This window comes from Polyodon spathula, chromosome 26, assembly GCF_017654505.1.
Source record: "Polyodon spathula isolate WHYD16114869_AA chromosome 26, ASM1765450v1, whole genome shotgun sequence".
Lineage (NCBI taxonomy): Eukaryota > Metazoa > Chordata > Actinopteri > Acipenseriformes > Polyodontidae > Polyodon > Polyodon spathula.
The window spans coordinates 10,216,657-10,233,507 of record NC_054559.1 but is presented as its reverse complement, the minus strand read 5'-3'; the positions used below and the strand labels follow the sequence as shown (position 1 = coordinate 10,233,507).

The following is a 16,851-nucleotide window of genomic DNA, read 5'->3' as shown; positions in this document are numbered from 1 at the left end:
AGTGCGTGTTAATTAAAAAAAAAAAAAAGAAATTAATTATTGTGAAAATGAGCTTATAATATAATCGAGAGTATTTTCAAGACCGACGTGCCAAGATCAAGACTAAGACCAAGACCTCAAAATGTCATCTTGAGACTCCATCTCTGAAAATTAACATTGGTGAAATATTCAATTTTTTTTTTTTTAATTCTTTAACTAGATTTGTATACATGTTACAATGAAAGTCGATCCATTCTTGCTTTACAGTAAAATTTTGGCAAGTGAAAACTTAAGCCACTTTCCCTAAATTTAGAAAAAACATTACTATATGCAAAATTTATTAGAGGTATTAGAGGTATCATTTAACTATTGTATGAATGGTAACTGGAAGAGTGTCTAAGTGGAGTTTATATCACACATTGTGTCTTAACCAGTTTATCATTATGTGCATCATTACACCACTGCTGTAAATGTTATATATGGCTTTCCTGGAAGGGAGGAGCAAGGTCGAATGCAAGGCTATACTCCAGTAAGATCCTGCCATCAACAAGCATGCATCCTTATTGTTTTCTAATAAACCTTCAGTGGCTGTATAAGTCTGGGGTGGTGAGTGATTGATAGCCATTAGGCTAGAAGTGTTCCCTCAAGTCTATGGCAACAGATGTTCTGTAGCTATAGCATTATGCGAAAAGGACACATAGTTCAGGATCTTCTTCATTCCTGTATTTTACTAGGTACCTGTAGGTTCACCAAGATCATATAATGCAGGGATGAAAATAATATATAGCCGTTTCACCCATTTCAGGTTTTACTACGAGCTTGGTTAGCCACAGTAGGCAACAAGCTCAGGTGTGTTGTTAAACTTGCAGTAAAACCAGGAATGGAGCAATGCATTTGGGAGTCATGTTTCCAACCCTGTATCGGACTTACAGTGGGGTTAAATGATTTTAATAAAATCTCTTTTGGTTGTCAGTCTGCTCCAAGGCTCATGAGAAACACTTTCCATAAGCAGATGGAATAAAATGCAATGTTTTTTTGTTTTTTTTTCCTGCTGAGAAAAGTACTTGGAAGCTATGAAAACTAATATTGATCATCCTTTCATTTGTAATTGCCTTGAATCAAGGTCAGAGTAAATACCAAGGAATTTATTCTGCACTGTAATTTTACTGCAGTAGGTGACCAGTTAATAGATTGAGTGTTCAGAGCCTTCTTGGAATATTGACATACAGTAAGAGAGCAAGCAGGCTTGAAATGCTTGTGGTTGACTGATGAATTGCATGTCCTCATCAGGGCATTTGTCCTTTTTAAAGGGCATGTGTTCTATACAGAGAAAGAGAAACAGCTGGAAAGAAAGACAGCTGGACTCCTGCTTGACCGATGGAGGGAGGGAGACACATACATGATTTTAGCAAATAAAAAAAATAAAGATTGTTTTGTAATGCTAGGAATTCAGACTACAGTGAGTAGGGGGGCATAATCTGACAATGCCAAAATTGTTTTCACTATCTGATATTATTTGATAGTATTTTATAATGCAGGTATGTAATGTCAGAGTATAATTCATCTCAAACTTCATTAAGGTGAGGTGAATTACAGAATAATGTGCAGTGACAGACAGACAAGCTCCTGTGCTCATAGTCATTTGTAATGAACACACCAGAAGAACAAGGTAAATGTGAAGATAAGAGTACAGATATTGGCTAGGACGGTAATTGCAAGCTGATTGCAGTTGGACCTGTCAACAAACAAACAAGCCAGGTACAGGTGGGGAGGTGGTTTGTTCTCAGAGTAAAGAGAGCAAGTCTCGTTTTTATATATATATATATATATATATATATATATATATATATATATATATATATATATATATATATATATATATATATATATATATATATATATATAATAAATAAATAGAATGGAATTTTATAGTAATCCGTTGTATATCCGACATCGGTGGGACCAGAGAAAGGCCGCATGTCTAAAGTCGGACAAATAAATCCAGTTTTAAATACCATTATAGACAGCTGTAACAATTTACTATGTTCATACGATTATTATTTTGAGATTCAGCTTTTATTAGGGAGCTCCCTTAAATACCTTGTTAGAAAGATGCAGGGTATTCATGCTTGTGACAGAGTAGCCATGGGTGCGTGCATTCACTGCTGAGCGACAGGCAGGAGATCAAGATGGTGGTTGAAGTTGATACTCCCCGCAGGCGAACAGGATTTATTTACATATCAACACAATGAACAGCTCGCGTAACACTACCAGCAATGGTAGCGAATGGGGCACATACAACACAGTGTATGGAAACTTTGGTAGGATCATCAATCTCTGAAGTAAGCTTCTCTGTTCAATAATAAACTAACACTGATGAAGAGCTTGACCATGGCAGATAAACGGTACAGTACACACAGTGCTGAACCAGTGTCATGTTCTGTCATGCACATACTACGGTGTGCATAATTGCTAAAATGCAACATCTGATTTAAAGGGGAGCCATGCAGCTTCTAGCAAACTGTGTGCAGGAGACCAGAGTAAGCTGCTTTTCTTCCCCTCCTCACAGCATGCTGTCAATGGCACTAAACACAGAGCGAATGATTGTCAAGAGATAATAAACAGGAAAGGGTTATTTATGTCCTTTTCTCCTTTTTTTTTTTCTTCTCCTCACATGCCTTTGCTCTCTTATACTGCAACAGCTCATTCGCAACACCAAAGACGAAGAATCTTTTCATATGATTTTATGTCGTTTTCGCGTCTCGGAAAGGAGCTTTCATAGATTTCCCCCCCACGTTGTTTTCTCCTCTCGCCGAAAGGAATCTAGAAATAATGAATAAAAAAACTTATTCCGGGCGGTCGATTTTTCTCACTTCTTTATTTTGCTCAGGCTCATAATCTCGAAGCGTTTCCCAATTTAATCTCCCCCCCCCCCGCCCCCCCCCCCCCCAATCAGTCTCCAGTGTCAATATTATATTTGCAGTTTCTAAACGGGAAACTTCACTCCCAAGACCTGGGAGATTAGGTGTCCTAAAATAAGGAGTGTTTGCCCTTAGTAGCTCCCCTTGAAATGTTTGTGAAGGTTGAAGGCTCAGGAGTTCTTCAGTCTCTTTAATGCTGGGGACAAACCAGATTTTTTTATTTTTTTTTTAATCAGTCTGATATTTTTTTATTGGGTTAGCGTCTCTAGCAGTGGTCCTGGAAGATATCTGTTATTTTAGGCACATTTGTGTTCCTCTTAAAATCATTTAAATGGAGTACTTTGTTTTTCAAAATAACATTTAAAATGCAGATTCATCAAATGGAACAAAAGTAAAGATTGAGATCACAGAGTAGCAGATTGTATGTACTTTATAGTATTTTCTCTACTGCGTCATCAGTATTGCAGCTTTGAGATTAGAGTATGCTCACTGCCTATCGTGGACACAGCTTTGAGGATCACGTTTCTACAGGTTGCTGGTTTGATATCTTGTACCTGCATTCTTCTATTGCATGATTGCATGGTGTATAGAGATAGCATCTATACAATGACGGTTTGCAGTGTGTTTCTGATGTCATAAAGGTTTGTCTGTACTTATGTTCTACAGCTGATCTCTTGCATCCATTTACAGTATTAATCTAATACGATTAAGAGGTGATGAAGAGAAGTTTTTTTGGGCAGAATTCTTGTGTTACCTGTGCTCATCATTAAAGGAAAATACAGAAGGTTTCTGAGGTTAATTTTCCTGCAGAACCAAAGTATACAAGCAGAACAATAAGACTCCACAGCGATCAAGGCTTCATGAATGCAGGTGTTTATAAAATAAGTTGTCAGTGCACTGCGTGAACCTTGCATATCTGTTTTGCTCTTTGATTCACAATAGAAAAATAACTTAACTAAAAATGAGTTCTACTGTAGATTCAAGGATTTCAATTCATTACTAAATGAAAGGAAACACAGTTTGCAATTAACCTTAAGAAATTGCTACTCTGAGTGGCATCAATTGTCTTCCCACATAACACAAGTCATTCTTCAGTGCATTTTTTTTTTTTTTTTTTTTTTTTTTTTTTTTTTTTTTTTTTAATTCTCACAAATCCATTTTTTTACTTTTAAATGGCTTTGATGAAAAAAAATGAATAGGAAGGACCTTAAACTACAGGTTTCTGTTTTTTTTTCTTTTGCTATGTAGATTATAATTCGGTTACAATTTTGCAGTGCAGAATTGTGTTTGGGTAGTTCGGGACATTGGTGGAAAGCAAGGCAAATAATGAAATTGTATAGTATACCTATTGGTTACTGTTTGTCTGAGGTGACGTTGTAAGCCTATTTTTAGACACAACCTGTAACTGTACTCCATCCAGTACATGCTATACAGCATTGCTGGATAACCTACTTTTCTTTTATGTAAAATTGAAGGCATATGAAAAGTTTTTTTTTTTAAATGTGTACAAAGGTTTAAAAGATTCAAAAATAATTATTTTTCAGGACGTTTCGTACAATCGCCCCACTTTAGCTGTTTTAAAAAGACAAGTAAAGTACTTTTCTTTTTAATCAGCTGCCCAAAACGTCCTGAAAATTATTTATATACACATATATTGTACACATGTAGTCTTAAACATATCATTGTCAAATTTATTGAGTCAAGATCACTATGTGTTTGTGTGTGTGTGTATGTGTCTATATATATATATATATATATATATAGATGTGTAGATACACAAAAATGTGAATAATTGATTGTAACAGGACGTTTCGGACTACAGATCCTCCTTCAGCTGGATGGAAAAATCTGTGTGTCTGTCATTACACAGCTATGACCAAAAGTTTTGCATCACCTACAATTTTAGGATGGAGACACAATCAACAAAAACTATATAAGCATTAGATCGATCATGTAATCAAAGAAACTACAAAATTTATATTGCAAAAGTCTACCAGAAGCCATAATAGTAGTTGAAGTAACTTACAAAAAATAGATGGTGATTAAGTAGAGTCAAGAAAATGCACAGAGTCCTTTTCTTCAATCAGTTGCCAGGTTTATTGAAATATGCAGGGAGTCTGGTCCCAGGTAAAGGACAAACAGAATACTCATCATTACAATGTTTGCATGACATTAAATACCCTTCTGTATAGATGGTCCACCTCCCCTTTCTCTGACACTTAACCAATTGCAAAGGTAATTTAATTTATTGTGTGAGTGTGTATGTGTGTGTGTGTGTCTGTGTGTGTAGTCTAGTGTGACAACCTCTGAACTCGGTGCATTCTTCACACTCCTGGAGACAAAAGGTCCATACATCTGCATTTTGTTATCTTCTTGCGACCCCCTTTAATCCTAGTGGCATTATCTCTTTTGATCTCTCTGAAGTCTTTAGAGCCTGTTCCCTTCTAGTCCACAGCATTGTTATCTCGTTAGCTTGCAGTCAATGCTGGGCAAGAAGCTTGTAGACGCAATGTCTCTGTCAGTTGTAAGCAGTACATGCAATTTGAACCAAACAGTCTGCTATCTGCAATATTAGTTTCTTTTCAGAAAAGAACACCAGTATAGCTCTGCCAGTCCACATGCGTAGCAAACTGCTAATCAATTCCCATTCCATGTTTTCCAACAGTAGCACAGTATTTCATGTTTGATTTTTAAATGTTTGCTTTTCAGTCTTTCTTAAGTATGTGGGAAAACTACAAAGTGATATGTAATTCAAAATGTTAACGCAACATTATTCTGCAGGCTTCATTATACTTTATGAAGCAAAATTAGTTCATTCTAGAGGGTGATGCAAAACTTTTGGCTTTACCTGTATATATACCTTAAAAACGGGTGTATAAATTGTTGTCCCCCATCCCTTTTTGAGACAACAATTTCAGGAAAAAGCCTATAGGTCCCACTGGTGTATGTCGCTCCCCCCTTTTTAGGACATCCTGAAAATACCTCCAAAATAGACTTATACAAAGGTTAGGATAGGGGAAGAGGGAATGGGCTCGCCCCAGGTACAGCTGCCGGAGCGGGGCTGAAGTGTCTCATCTCCTCGAAAGCTGCAGCTCCTTCAGCAGCACAAAAAGTAAATACATTAGGAAATATAACCACATAATAGGCCTAATATTTATTTAGTTATAAAACTAATGCTGAATAAGATGTCTCTGTTAAAGTGCCAGCACAGCTTTTCTTTAGTTCAGATACTGTGTTGAAAGGGAGAGACAGAAGAAGTTAGACTGAAAATTTGTTTACAGTTTGGCACAACTCCGGTATTGTATTTACTGTAGAAATATTGCAGGAATCACTAGTTTAGGGAATTGGGGGACATGCTGTAGGAGCATTGTATTCAAGGCACATTATAACCGAGAGCCTTATATAACCTTCTCTCTCTCTCTCTCTCTCTCATATATATATGGCAACTTGATTTCAAGGGTAGTTCATATCAGCTGCAGTCTTCATTTGCAGTGCCATATCTCACCCTGTGAAACAGATTGACCGAAACCATCTGTGATAAATGGTCTGGTACCAGCAAGGTTTAATCCTGAACAGCATGCAGTAGCTGGGGGCTCCACCATGAGGCTTTAAAGAGTTTGATTAGAAGTTGAGTTTGGCAGCGTTAGAGCTGATTAAAGTACACCCCCAAGCCTCAGAAAGCCAGAGCCCAATCCTTCTTTGTATTGGTCAAGCCAGACTGTAGTAGTTTTGTTCATGATAGGACAAGCAATACAGTGTGGATGGAACTCTGTTAATTGACCTCAGTCTCAGGCAGGTTTGTACCTCAACATCCACACTGACAGGATTTGTGGTCCTGGCGACAGTTTTATGAGCAACATTTGTCCTAATAAAACCAACGATAATGAATAGGGGAGAAAGAGAGAAGAGAACTAGAAGGGTATTTATTTTCAGTATGTTAGACTTTTTAATTGAATTGAAGAGACTGTACAATTAACTTCCGTTCATCTTCCCTGTCATGACGTTCCTGGTGTGCACAGCAGGGCACCACCAAAGGCTGCTAGGTGTTAACTGCATGTATATTTAATGATTTCATTAATAATGAACTTTGAAATGGAGCCTCCCAACGGGGGTTCTGAGAGACTGTAATGTGAAACCATGGCAGAGGTTGAACTCTGGAACAAAGCTGGTTTCATACTGGCCATGCAAAGGACCCCCAGCTGCATTCTTGGAATGCAGGACAAAATCTGCATCAGGACTTTTTAAGCAAGACTTCTGTAAGCTAGATGGTTTGCTTCTGCATTGATTCAATTGTAAATGTTAACTCTTTAAACTCCAATCATTTGCAAAATACACTGATTGGCCAAAAAAATTAGACAACCCTGTAGTCTGCAATTTATGCAAATGCATGGCGGTCATCTGAAGTACCATATGACCCACAAGACTGAGAGTTGTGTGCAACTGTTTAGCAACGAATAAGGAGAAAGCCAAAGGATGACTAACACATCCATCAAAATTATTTCTGTTTGTTCCTGGAATGTTTGCAGAAAACCATCACTGGAATGCACAGCATTCATCCTGCATACATGTGCGTGTGGTGCCAGTCAGTGTCAATATCCACTTGCTTTGATTTGAAAAGTGCAGTGTATATAAATAGCTCGGTATGGAAATAAAATGAAGACAAAAACATTTAATAGAAACCAAAACTGCAGAGGACGGTATGTATTTAAAAAAAAAAAAAAAAAGTGTTACTGTTTGAACTTTTGTCCATGCAAATGACCACATGCTTAAAATACTCCATTGGTAGCACAGGGCATGACTAGCCATGTAATTACATTATCCTGAGTGTAATTACTTAGAAATGGCCTTGTGAACCCCACCTTGTCACCTGATGGCACAGGCAATTTCAATGTAATTACACCTATGTTTCACCAACCACCATTTCAGGGTAATAAGTTACCCACTTATTACCAAGTTATTACATGGTTATGTGTTCAACCCACATTGGCTGGGGTAGAAAATAGCTGTCAAGCTACTTTTAAAAGGAGTTACTTTTCTGGAAATAAAGATAGTAACCCAACAAGTTACAACCGAGTGAACTTTTTGCAGGCACAGATGAAGACGCGGTCTCTGACCCTGGTCATTAATAAAGTAGGTCTATAGGATTGTATTGATAGAGATAGATTCGAGTTACAGCAGGTAGGATTGAGAAAAAATAGCAATAAGAACTGGAAATGAACACACAAAATTTTTAAAAAATTGGATTTCAAGCTGTATTTAAATGATCAGGAAATTGAGAAAGGTTTATAATTCTAATTATTTATTATTTTATTATTAATAATAATAATAATAATAATAATAATAATTGGACATAATCAAACTTGCATGCAGTTGCCCCCTGTATTTTAGCTAAAAATAAAGACATTTTCACAATGCAGCTTTTAAGATATTTGGGTTAATCACAATTTAAGGCTGCATGGGTATAATCACTTTTGCCAGTAAAATACATTTCCATTCATTATATTCCTAATCTCACAGTCGGAGCTGTGTGCCTCGAGAAACTGAAGGGGTGTTTATTAAATCAAAAGTGTAAACCAAATAAAACTCTTGTTATACATTCATGCAATAAACAGTGTGAACTTACAGCAATATGCATTTGGGTTCAATTAGCAATAGCCCTGGGATTACATTTTAATTCTGGCACTAATGCTATCCTTATTGCATCTTTTAAAAAAGTTCTGAATAACAAAATAAACCGTGAGATGAAATAATTGCTTACAGTTATTATAATTAGTTTAGTTGGTACTTTTTATAAAGATGTTATAAAGATAGCAGAGCCTTATTTAAGGACTGATGAGCCATTTTAAACACGGTTTCATAAAAAAATGTCTAGAATATAAATTAATGGTATCTGGGGAAATCATGTAGGGTTACTGTTAATGCAGTTTAAACTCATTTTAACTGTCATCCTGACGCCATGCCGGGCCGGTATAAACACATCCTGATTTACTGCTGTTGATTTAACATGCCTCTTTGTTCTTCTTGCAGTCTGCTGCTTTGTGGTACACAAACGCTGCCATGAATTTGTCACTTTCTCTTGCCCTGGTGCAGATAAGGGACCAGACTCTGATGTAAGTAAATTGAACTTTAAGTCCATTGTTATCTCTGTGACCCTGCCTGCTGTCTAATACCTCTTTGTCTTTTTTTTTATATCAGTTGGTGCAGGCTTGGAAAACAGACATCACTAGAAGATGTGTGTAGTGGTTCTGCTGATAGGACCTTGTAGCCTTAAGATATGCAAACGATTGAATGCCCATGCCCCTCTATCTTTTTATCAAATTGCTCTGGTAGAATGTCTCGTTAAGATCTCAAATCCAAGGTTAAAACACCCAGTCTCTGTTTGGGTAATTCCTTTGGGAGCTGGGTACCGAGGTGAATAACACTTGGGCATAGCAGCTTGCCATTAAGATAGCTGATGGGTTTTAGAATTAAATTTTATTATTAAATGGGGTGGCATTGAGCAATTGCACAGCATTTAAAAAAAAAAAATTAATACGTTTGAGAACAGTAACACCATAATATTAGAATGTACTGTTTGCTACTTCATAACCAACAGCTAAAAATGAGCATCACCTAGAATTTTAGGATTGAGACGTTCATTTTAAAAAAGAGAACTACATGAACACAATGTAGATCTTTTATTTAACAACATGTAATCAAGTGTCTCCCAGAAGCCGTAATAGTAGTACAGTATTTCACGTTAGATTTTGATAAATGAAATGGTAGCCGTATTAGCCCAGAGATGATAGACAAAGAGAAGGAGATGTGATACCTTTTATTGGACTAACTAAATAATAATTCTTCACAAGCTTTCAGGACCTCAAAGGTCTCTTCTTCAGGTGAAAGTAGGAAAAATGTTACATTTTAAATTTTAAAGGTTAGATTTTGAAATGTCACATTTTTAAGTTGTCAGTTTTTCGTTAAATATACGGAAAATTCAGTATTTTAACGTAACATTAGTCAGCAGGTTTCGTTCGACTTTACGAAGCAAAATTAGTTAATTCTGTAGGGTGATGCAACACTTTTGTCCCTAGCTCTGCATAGGTGTGGCAAAATGGCTGAAACAGGTGCAGGACTGATGCTGTATGTTAAAGAAGCAGACAGAGAGAATTGTAATCTGGTTTGGTGCTTTTATTCTATTTTTCCAGGTCTGGCGATCAAACAATAACCCTCCAGCAATACACACCAATGTATACTGCACGGGGTAAATAACATGGGAAAGGCAGTCCCAAATAATAAACAGTATCCACCACACAATAACACAGACACTGTCACCAGTCCTGGGTGCGTGCAGTTGTGCTCGTGGTGGGTGATACAAGTTTATTTTTGTGACAGTGGTGAAGCGCTGTCTGGTTTAGTGCTGGTCCTTGGCGACAGCTCCGGAACTGTGTTAGCCGTCTAGTAATGCACAAGACAAGACAAACAAACAAAACACTAACGGTGCTTTTTACGTGCAACGGGGTCTCTCGCAGTCCCTCTTAATTTATTTACACAAACCAAAGCGAAGGAACAGATTACGATTCTCCGTCCCCTTTTATGCTGTCACACATGACCCCTAGGTAAACGAGTGCAACCGCCTCTCCAGTCTGAAGCTGCCAGGTCGTTTCCCTTCCGGGTCAACGCGTTATTGCGACAGAGTCTCACCCCCTTCCTAGCTCCTTTCCAAGGAACTATTATCGCTGCTTAGCGCCCTCATAGGTTGGGAGGGAGATTTACAACCAAGCATCATTGTATTTCTGTCACAATAGGTTACAATCATGTAATTAAATTAACTATTACCACATTTAATTGTGTGCTTTTAAATGTTGTTATTGGCGTATATATTGATATAGTTTGTGTTGTGCGTCTTTTACAGTACTGCACTCCATCAAGTGTTAACTTTGTTTTCAATGCAGTTTTCCCAGACATAATGATATGGCTTGTGTGTAACATTGCCCCTCCTAACTGTTCTCACTCATTATATGTCTTTTCTGTCCTACCATGTGTGTCTGCTACTGCTAGAGCTGCTGTCAACAGTCTGAGCTTGATTACAGTAAATGTACTCACTGCCTCCCCAAGAGGTGACATCTATGGAAGAAAGGACAATCCACTGCTTGGAAAAACATTCCTTGGCCAATTTTCTAATTTTGATGATAGATTTAACAATACCATGCTAAGAAAGCTGCTTTGTTTTGAAGCATTGTGCAGCTGGCCATGAGGAGAAAAAAAGGAGAACACCAGGGAGCAATAGCCATAAACTAAGAAAGTGCTGTAATTCTTAAGGTTTGCCTATCGAAAATAAAAGTAAATGATAAAGTGTGCACTGACATGAAGTTTCAAAGATTTCGGATGACAATAAAGAAGTGGCATTTGTGGCTTAAAACAATCACTCTAAAATCTATGGTAAAATGTATAGAAAACAAAGTCAAGTAGGCAACTAGACAGCTGTTTTACTCAAGAAAGAAAATACCTGTTGTTATTGCCACAGAGATACCTGATACTAAAAGCAATAAAAAAAAAAAAAATTTAAAAAAATGCTTTCATATCGAACTTCTTATCCAGAGACTGATCTCTATCATCTGGGGGCATTGCAACAGAAAGTTCTACTTCTTCTCCTAATCCCCTCCTGACTGAGTCTGCACTGTAGTTGTTTTTCTCTTCTTTAAACAAAGGCAGCTGACACCAAACTATTGCAGATTCTATTATGCGGCTATCCCATAGAGCCCAGAGGAGGAGATAATGTGTAATCTATTACAGCTAATAGAATCGGGGTCTACTGGGAAGGGAGTCAGGAAACATGACTCTCAGATAATGAAAAGTCATTCTTTTTTTCACATGCCACAGTGACATTTTCAGTGGGAAAAAGAAAGCTGTACAAGAGAGATTAAAAGTTCTCAGTTCCAGAATTAAACAGGACAGTACCCTCTTGGCTTTTCCCAGAATATTACAGTTTGGCACATTTCTGCATTCATATTAACTTGAAGGTCATACCACTACAGGAAGGGCAAGTGATTAACCTGGTGCCAGGCCCATAAAAACCAAGGTTAGCTTCTGACACACCCTTATTCGAGTCCTCAAAAACGTGGCCCACCCTATCCGGTTATGTGCCAAACAGGGAGCTTGTGTGCTCGCTCCAACTCATAATGAAAACAACTTCAACTACAGTGGTAACCCGTGGACCAATGCAGACTCCCAGCAATGACCTTCCACCGCAAGATTTATTGGAGATTGCATCACATTTTACCATACATCTGCTTTGACTGGATGCCTTTAAATGACAGGGTAATCAGCATAATTCTACAGTTGGTGTAGGTAAAGCCCCTGCTCTCTAACTGTGGTCATTTAAATGTTTTAGAGTGAAGACACTATGGTTAAGATCAATGGAAACTCTACTGTGATAGTCACCCGTAGAAGCCATTCAGTTCTTTGTGGGTGATGTGCTGTCTCCTGTATAATATATTATTGCATGCTATTTTGCCTTATTGAACGCAGAGGCCTTTCCTCAGCAACCGATTATCGCTCCAAGCCTCTAAAAATAAATGATCCAGCAGTTTAATTCTTTTACTTTGTGGGTTCTATAGTCTAGTCTGTGATTTCTCTTGAGTCATGGATGCTTGTGGCAGCAGGTGTCATGTTTATTCACTGGGCACGGATTACACTGTGAAATATCATCCTAGACTGTGTCGTTTTCAGTGACTGTGCCAATTTAGCAAAATGTTAAACATGAAATATGTACAGCCCGTGTGTGCATCATTAGAAGTCCATCTGCGTGAAGTTCTGCCTGAATCACTGTGCTATGTGTACATATCTTGACAGATTTATTTATTTACGTATGTATTTAGTAATGCCTTAATCTAATAATTCAATCTAGTGTCTCTAAATATATTGTATACCCAGTGAGGGGTGCAGGCTCGAATAAGGGACTTGGCAGAGTACATAGCTATTATGTAATCAAGTCATAGCCTAGGGCACATTCATTGGTTTCTCCTTGGTTGTTAAATGTAAAGACAAAGGCAAATGCCATAATGCATAAAATTGGAGTCCGCATCAGGGCAGTTTGGTTCTCCTCATTGTTTTCAAAGGGAATTACTTAGAGTCAATTATAGAAGTGGGTTAATTAAAAAGTCACTTAGGGATTTGGTCCTGTTGACTCCTTTGACCTCCTCCGTATTGTGTAATAATGAAGCCTACATTTACGCCGCAGGACCAAGAACGCATTACAGCTATCTTTTAAAGTTGCTTAGGTAATTTAGGACAAGATCATTAATGGCCGCTTCCCTAAATGAAATGCAAAATAAATTGCCTGCAGGGCACACAGCAGAATATAAGAGAAGGTTTCCTTTTGTTTGGTTTCTGCCAGTGTTTATTATAATGGTCTGGATTTATGATTAGACCTCTTGCATACTGCACCTCACTTCCATCATGGTGCCAAGCTCATTAGTAGTTTGCTTGTTAAATGGGATACTTGTTGTTCCCGTCAACACTGCCTTCGTGTATTCTTGCTTTTTATTGTATGTATAATTGATGCTGTTCTAGCTTCCCTCTTTATTTCTTTCTTGGAGTTATATTTGCTCCAGTTTGCAAAAAGAATAAAAACTGAAAACCTCAGTACAGACGAGGCTGGGTACTGACTTTGAGGAGCTGCTGGAGAGAATTGTGAGTGATGGCACCTGGAGGACATTAAATTCCACTGAGACTTGGAAAAGGAGGTGGCATATAAGAATACACCAGTATTGAGTGTGTTGCTCCTGTGGCTCACTGTGGCAAGCCATTGGAAATAATAATTAATATCCCCACCCCCCAAACCGTATCAGTGATGCATGCAGTTCTGTTATTTAAAGTAAATATTTGTGTTGAATTAATTCCCAAGGTACTTTGTATTGAAACACCCACTGCTAGTTCACATTGCCAGCAGCTCAGCAGTAGACTCACAATGACAGCTCTGTGCATTGAAAGACTGTAGTGCCTTCTCCCAACAGACAGGGAAGAAGAACATTCCAGCGACACAGCTTTGAACAGTCACATTAAACCTGCAGGGTTGGATCAGAAAATTGGTGTTGTCAAACTTGAAACTCTTGAAAGCGGTTGTCCCTCGAAATAGAATCCCACAGAAATAAATGCAAGCAATTGATCTGAGTCACTTGGTATAATAAGAGGTGTGCAGCCTGTTTTCTTCTGGGAATCCCTGCTTACTGGTCTCAGATGAAGGAAAAACCTACTGTTTTGTGTCACAGCGATGTTCTTGTTTAGGAGATGGAGAGTGTATTAACAGTAGTGAGAAAAGGATATTGCATTTCAGCAACCTGCCACATCACCCAGCTGGCCTATAAAATGTAACGCAACAAAATGAATGCAGTGTGTTTCCTGCTCTGAATCAGATGTCTTACCCAATAGGAGGGCTCGATTCTTATGCCTTACTGTGTCATTTCACCACTGCTTTGGATTTTAAGTTAAGGTACTATAACTTAAGAAGAGTGTGGGCGATGCAAGTGATGTATTGGCTGTTTTATGTAAATAAATAAATGAAATAAATGAAAGACAAAATTGCACAGACAGTTGAGTGTTGGTTTAAATAACATGTCTGATCTAAAATACCTAATTCATTTTATTTCATAATTATTAATAATGACAGCTGCGATTCCATTAAATTAAAGCTTCACTTTCAAGAATCCAAACAAATTTCTTCCTGTACAGTAAATGTATATTCAATGCAATTTTGATTATCTGAAAATATCATCTGCGGCGTAAGCGAAGTTGAGCATCATCTTCTATATCTAAATATCAATTGCATCACAGCACCACTAGGAATTATTCTGGGGTTTCATTGTTCTCATTTTAAGGCGTATCACAACCACACTTTGCTGGAGGTTAATTTTTCTTTGGTTGTCAGACAGCATTAAGTTGGTCATGAGAATGAAATTAAAGCCCTGAAGATCAGTCGCTGGTACTCTGCTACTCAGGGAAGAAATGTCTGATTCATTTAGTATGCTGGTATAAATTTTAATTGTCAGTTTTTTAACTAAAAAAAACCCAAAATGAATGGTTGCTCCTGACAGGAGCTTAGCGAAAGAAATGGATAAACTGTAGGGAAGTGGAATAAAGATGGAAATATCCAAAGCTGCTAGCCTGGGTTATAAATAAAAAAGAGTCAGCTTTGTAATCAAGCCTTGAATTGCATCAAAGACAGTTTTTGCTTGCGAATTACATCGCACATTAAAAAAAAAGATCACACAAGATAAAAATGTTTGCTTTAGTTTTGTAGGCATATAGTTTTAAGCATTTAGGGACCCAGCAGGTCCTTGGAAATTTAGACTCTGAAGTGTGGTTTCCCAGTTTTAATATAAAAGGATGTCAAGTACAGTAAGTCAATAGAACAACTAGCTAGGTGAGCATTCAGGGATCCATCTTCCAGATACAGAACGTACAGTACCATGCTGGTGAATGCAGTATAAATACAAAAGCTGATGAAAACTACTAACTTCCATGCAAGACCCCGCATTAGTCAAGGACTATGCAAAATAAACCTTTGTGTGACCAATGTTTTATCCAATGCATGACACCCTGAATGGTAGACATGCCACCAGTTCAGTAAATTAGAGCCAGTGTTGAAGCTGACACTTCTTACTAATCGTAATATTCCTTTTGAAATGCAGCATCTCGTTTTACAGCAGGGTGCTGCTTCCACTGGGTTTTGCAACCATTAACTTTGCAGATTACTGTACATGTGGCCTTCAGTGAAAGATGTCTTAACACCAGGAGACCAAGCGCCATCTGCTGATTCTGGCGAATGTTTAAATCCCGTTCCAGATATTTGCAAATTGAAATGTCATTGTTTTGTTATTTACCTTTTTGTTTTGAACAATTTGGTTGCCGCCTTGTAGTGCAATAAACAGTAAACAATAAATCAGAGTATACCATCGGCGGAAGCATTCACTGTACATTTTGCATGCAGAAAGAAGGATTTAACTAGGCATTTTTCATAACAATTTTGTGCAAGCATGCCACTGGCAAAGTGTGTGACTCACTATAGATGGAAGGGTTACTGGTAAATGGGCCCAGCAGCATTTCTGTGAATTGCTGTCTCCTGACAACTTATTTCACTTGTGACAGAATCCACATTGTACCCTAGCCCACCTGCTCTTCCTCCTGATTTTGATTGACTTGAAAGCAACTGCTGTGGTTGAATGGGTGTTCTCAGGACTGACACAACTCATACCCTCCTAATATGTTCAAAGGCTTGCATCTTACAATCAGGCACCTTCCCTTAATTTGCTTGCCCCTGTGTAAAGCTGCTCAGGCATGCTGTTAAAGAGCAGTTTGGTTCAGCATGTAATAAGAAAAAAAGGTTTGTGGTTAGTCCTGCCATACTAAAAATATCTCTTCTAGGCAAATTAATAGATGCACACCTGCTGTGCACTCAAATTAAGAGCGTGCAGTTCAGTTCCTTCTCGCCCTACTCCCATGTTAATAAACTGTTTCAAATGAAGGTTTAATTACTCAGAAGCTCCCGTGGTTTAAGCTGTTCACAAAAGCACACATTAAGCTCTTTGTTATCGTATATTATAGTTCTAAAATAAAGGAATTGAGAAAGATTATTAATACTGCAGGGTGTTTCTCGATTATTTTTTTTTCCTATTTCCATCAGTTACTGCCTTTTTGTATTCCATTAATATGGACTAAAAACATTAATTAATAAGATTGACCTGGTCCTTAATCCCTTTCCAAGTTGAGGCGATGTGTGTTAGAATTAGGTCTGTTGGAAGTCCTCAAGGTAAACTTGTCAAAATGCATGTTCCTCTAGGTCAATCTATTTGATTGTGACTATAATTATTAATCTGGAAACTTGTGTCCCTGGTGCCAAGAAAATTTAGGTGACTTAATGAACTTTGAAAATTCGGAATGGAGCAGTCTGTACTACTTCCACTTGTATTTG

The 16,851-nt window shown here is 37.8% G+C and overlaps 1 protein-coding gene across 2 annotated transcripts in view; it reads left to right on the top strand.

The window, feature by feature from the left end:
* LOC121300719 (protein kinase C beta type) overlaps positions 1-16,851 on the top strand; it is a 107,100-nt gene that overhangs the window by 27,578 nt on the left and 62,671 nt on the right. For both annotated transcript variants that reach the window (XM_041229445.1, XM_041229446.1), the window contains exon 3: positions 8,928-9,010. In XM_041229445.1, coding sequence (XP_041085379.1) covers positions 8,928-9,010 — 83 coding nt within the window. The remainder of the gene's footprint in view (positions 1-8,927; positions 9,011-16,851) is intronic.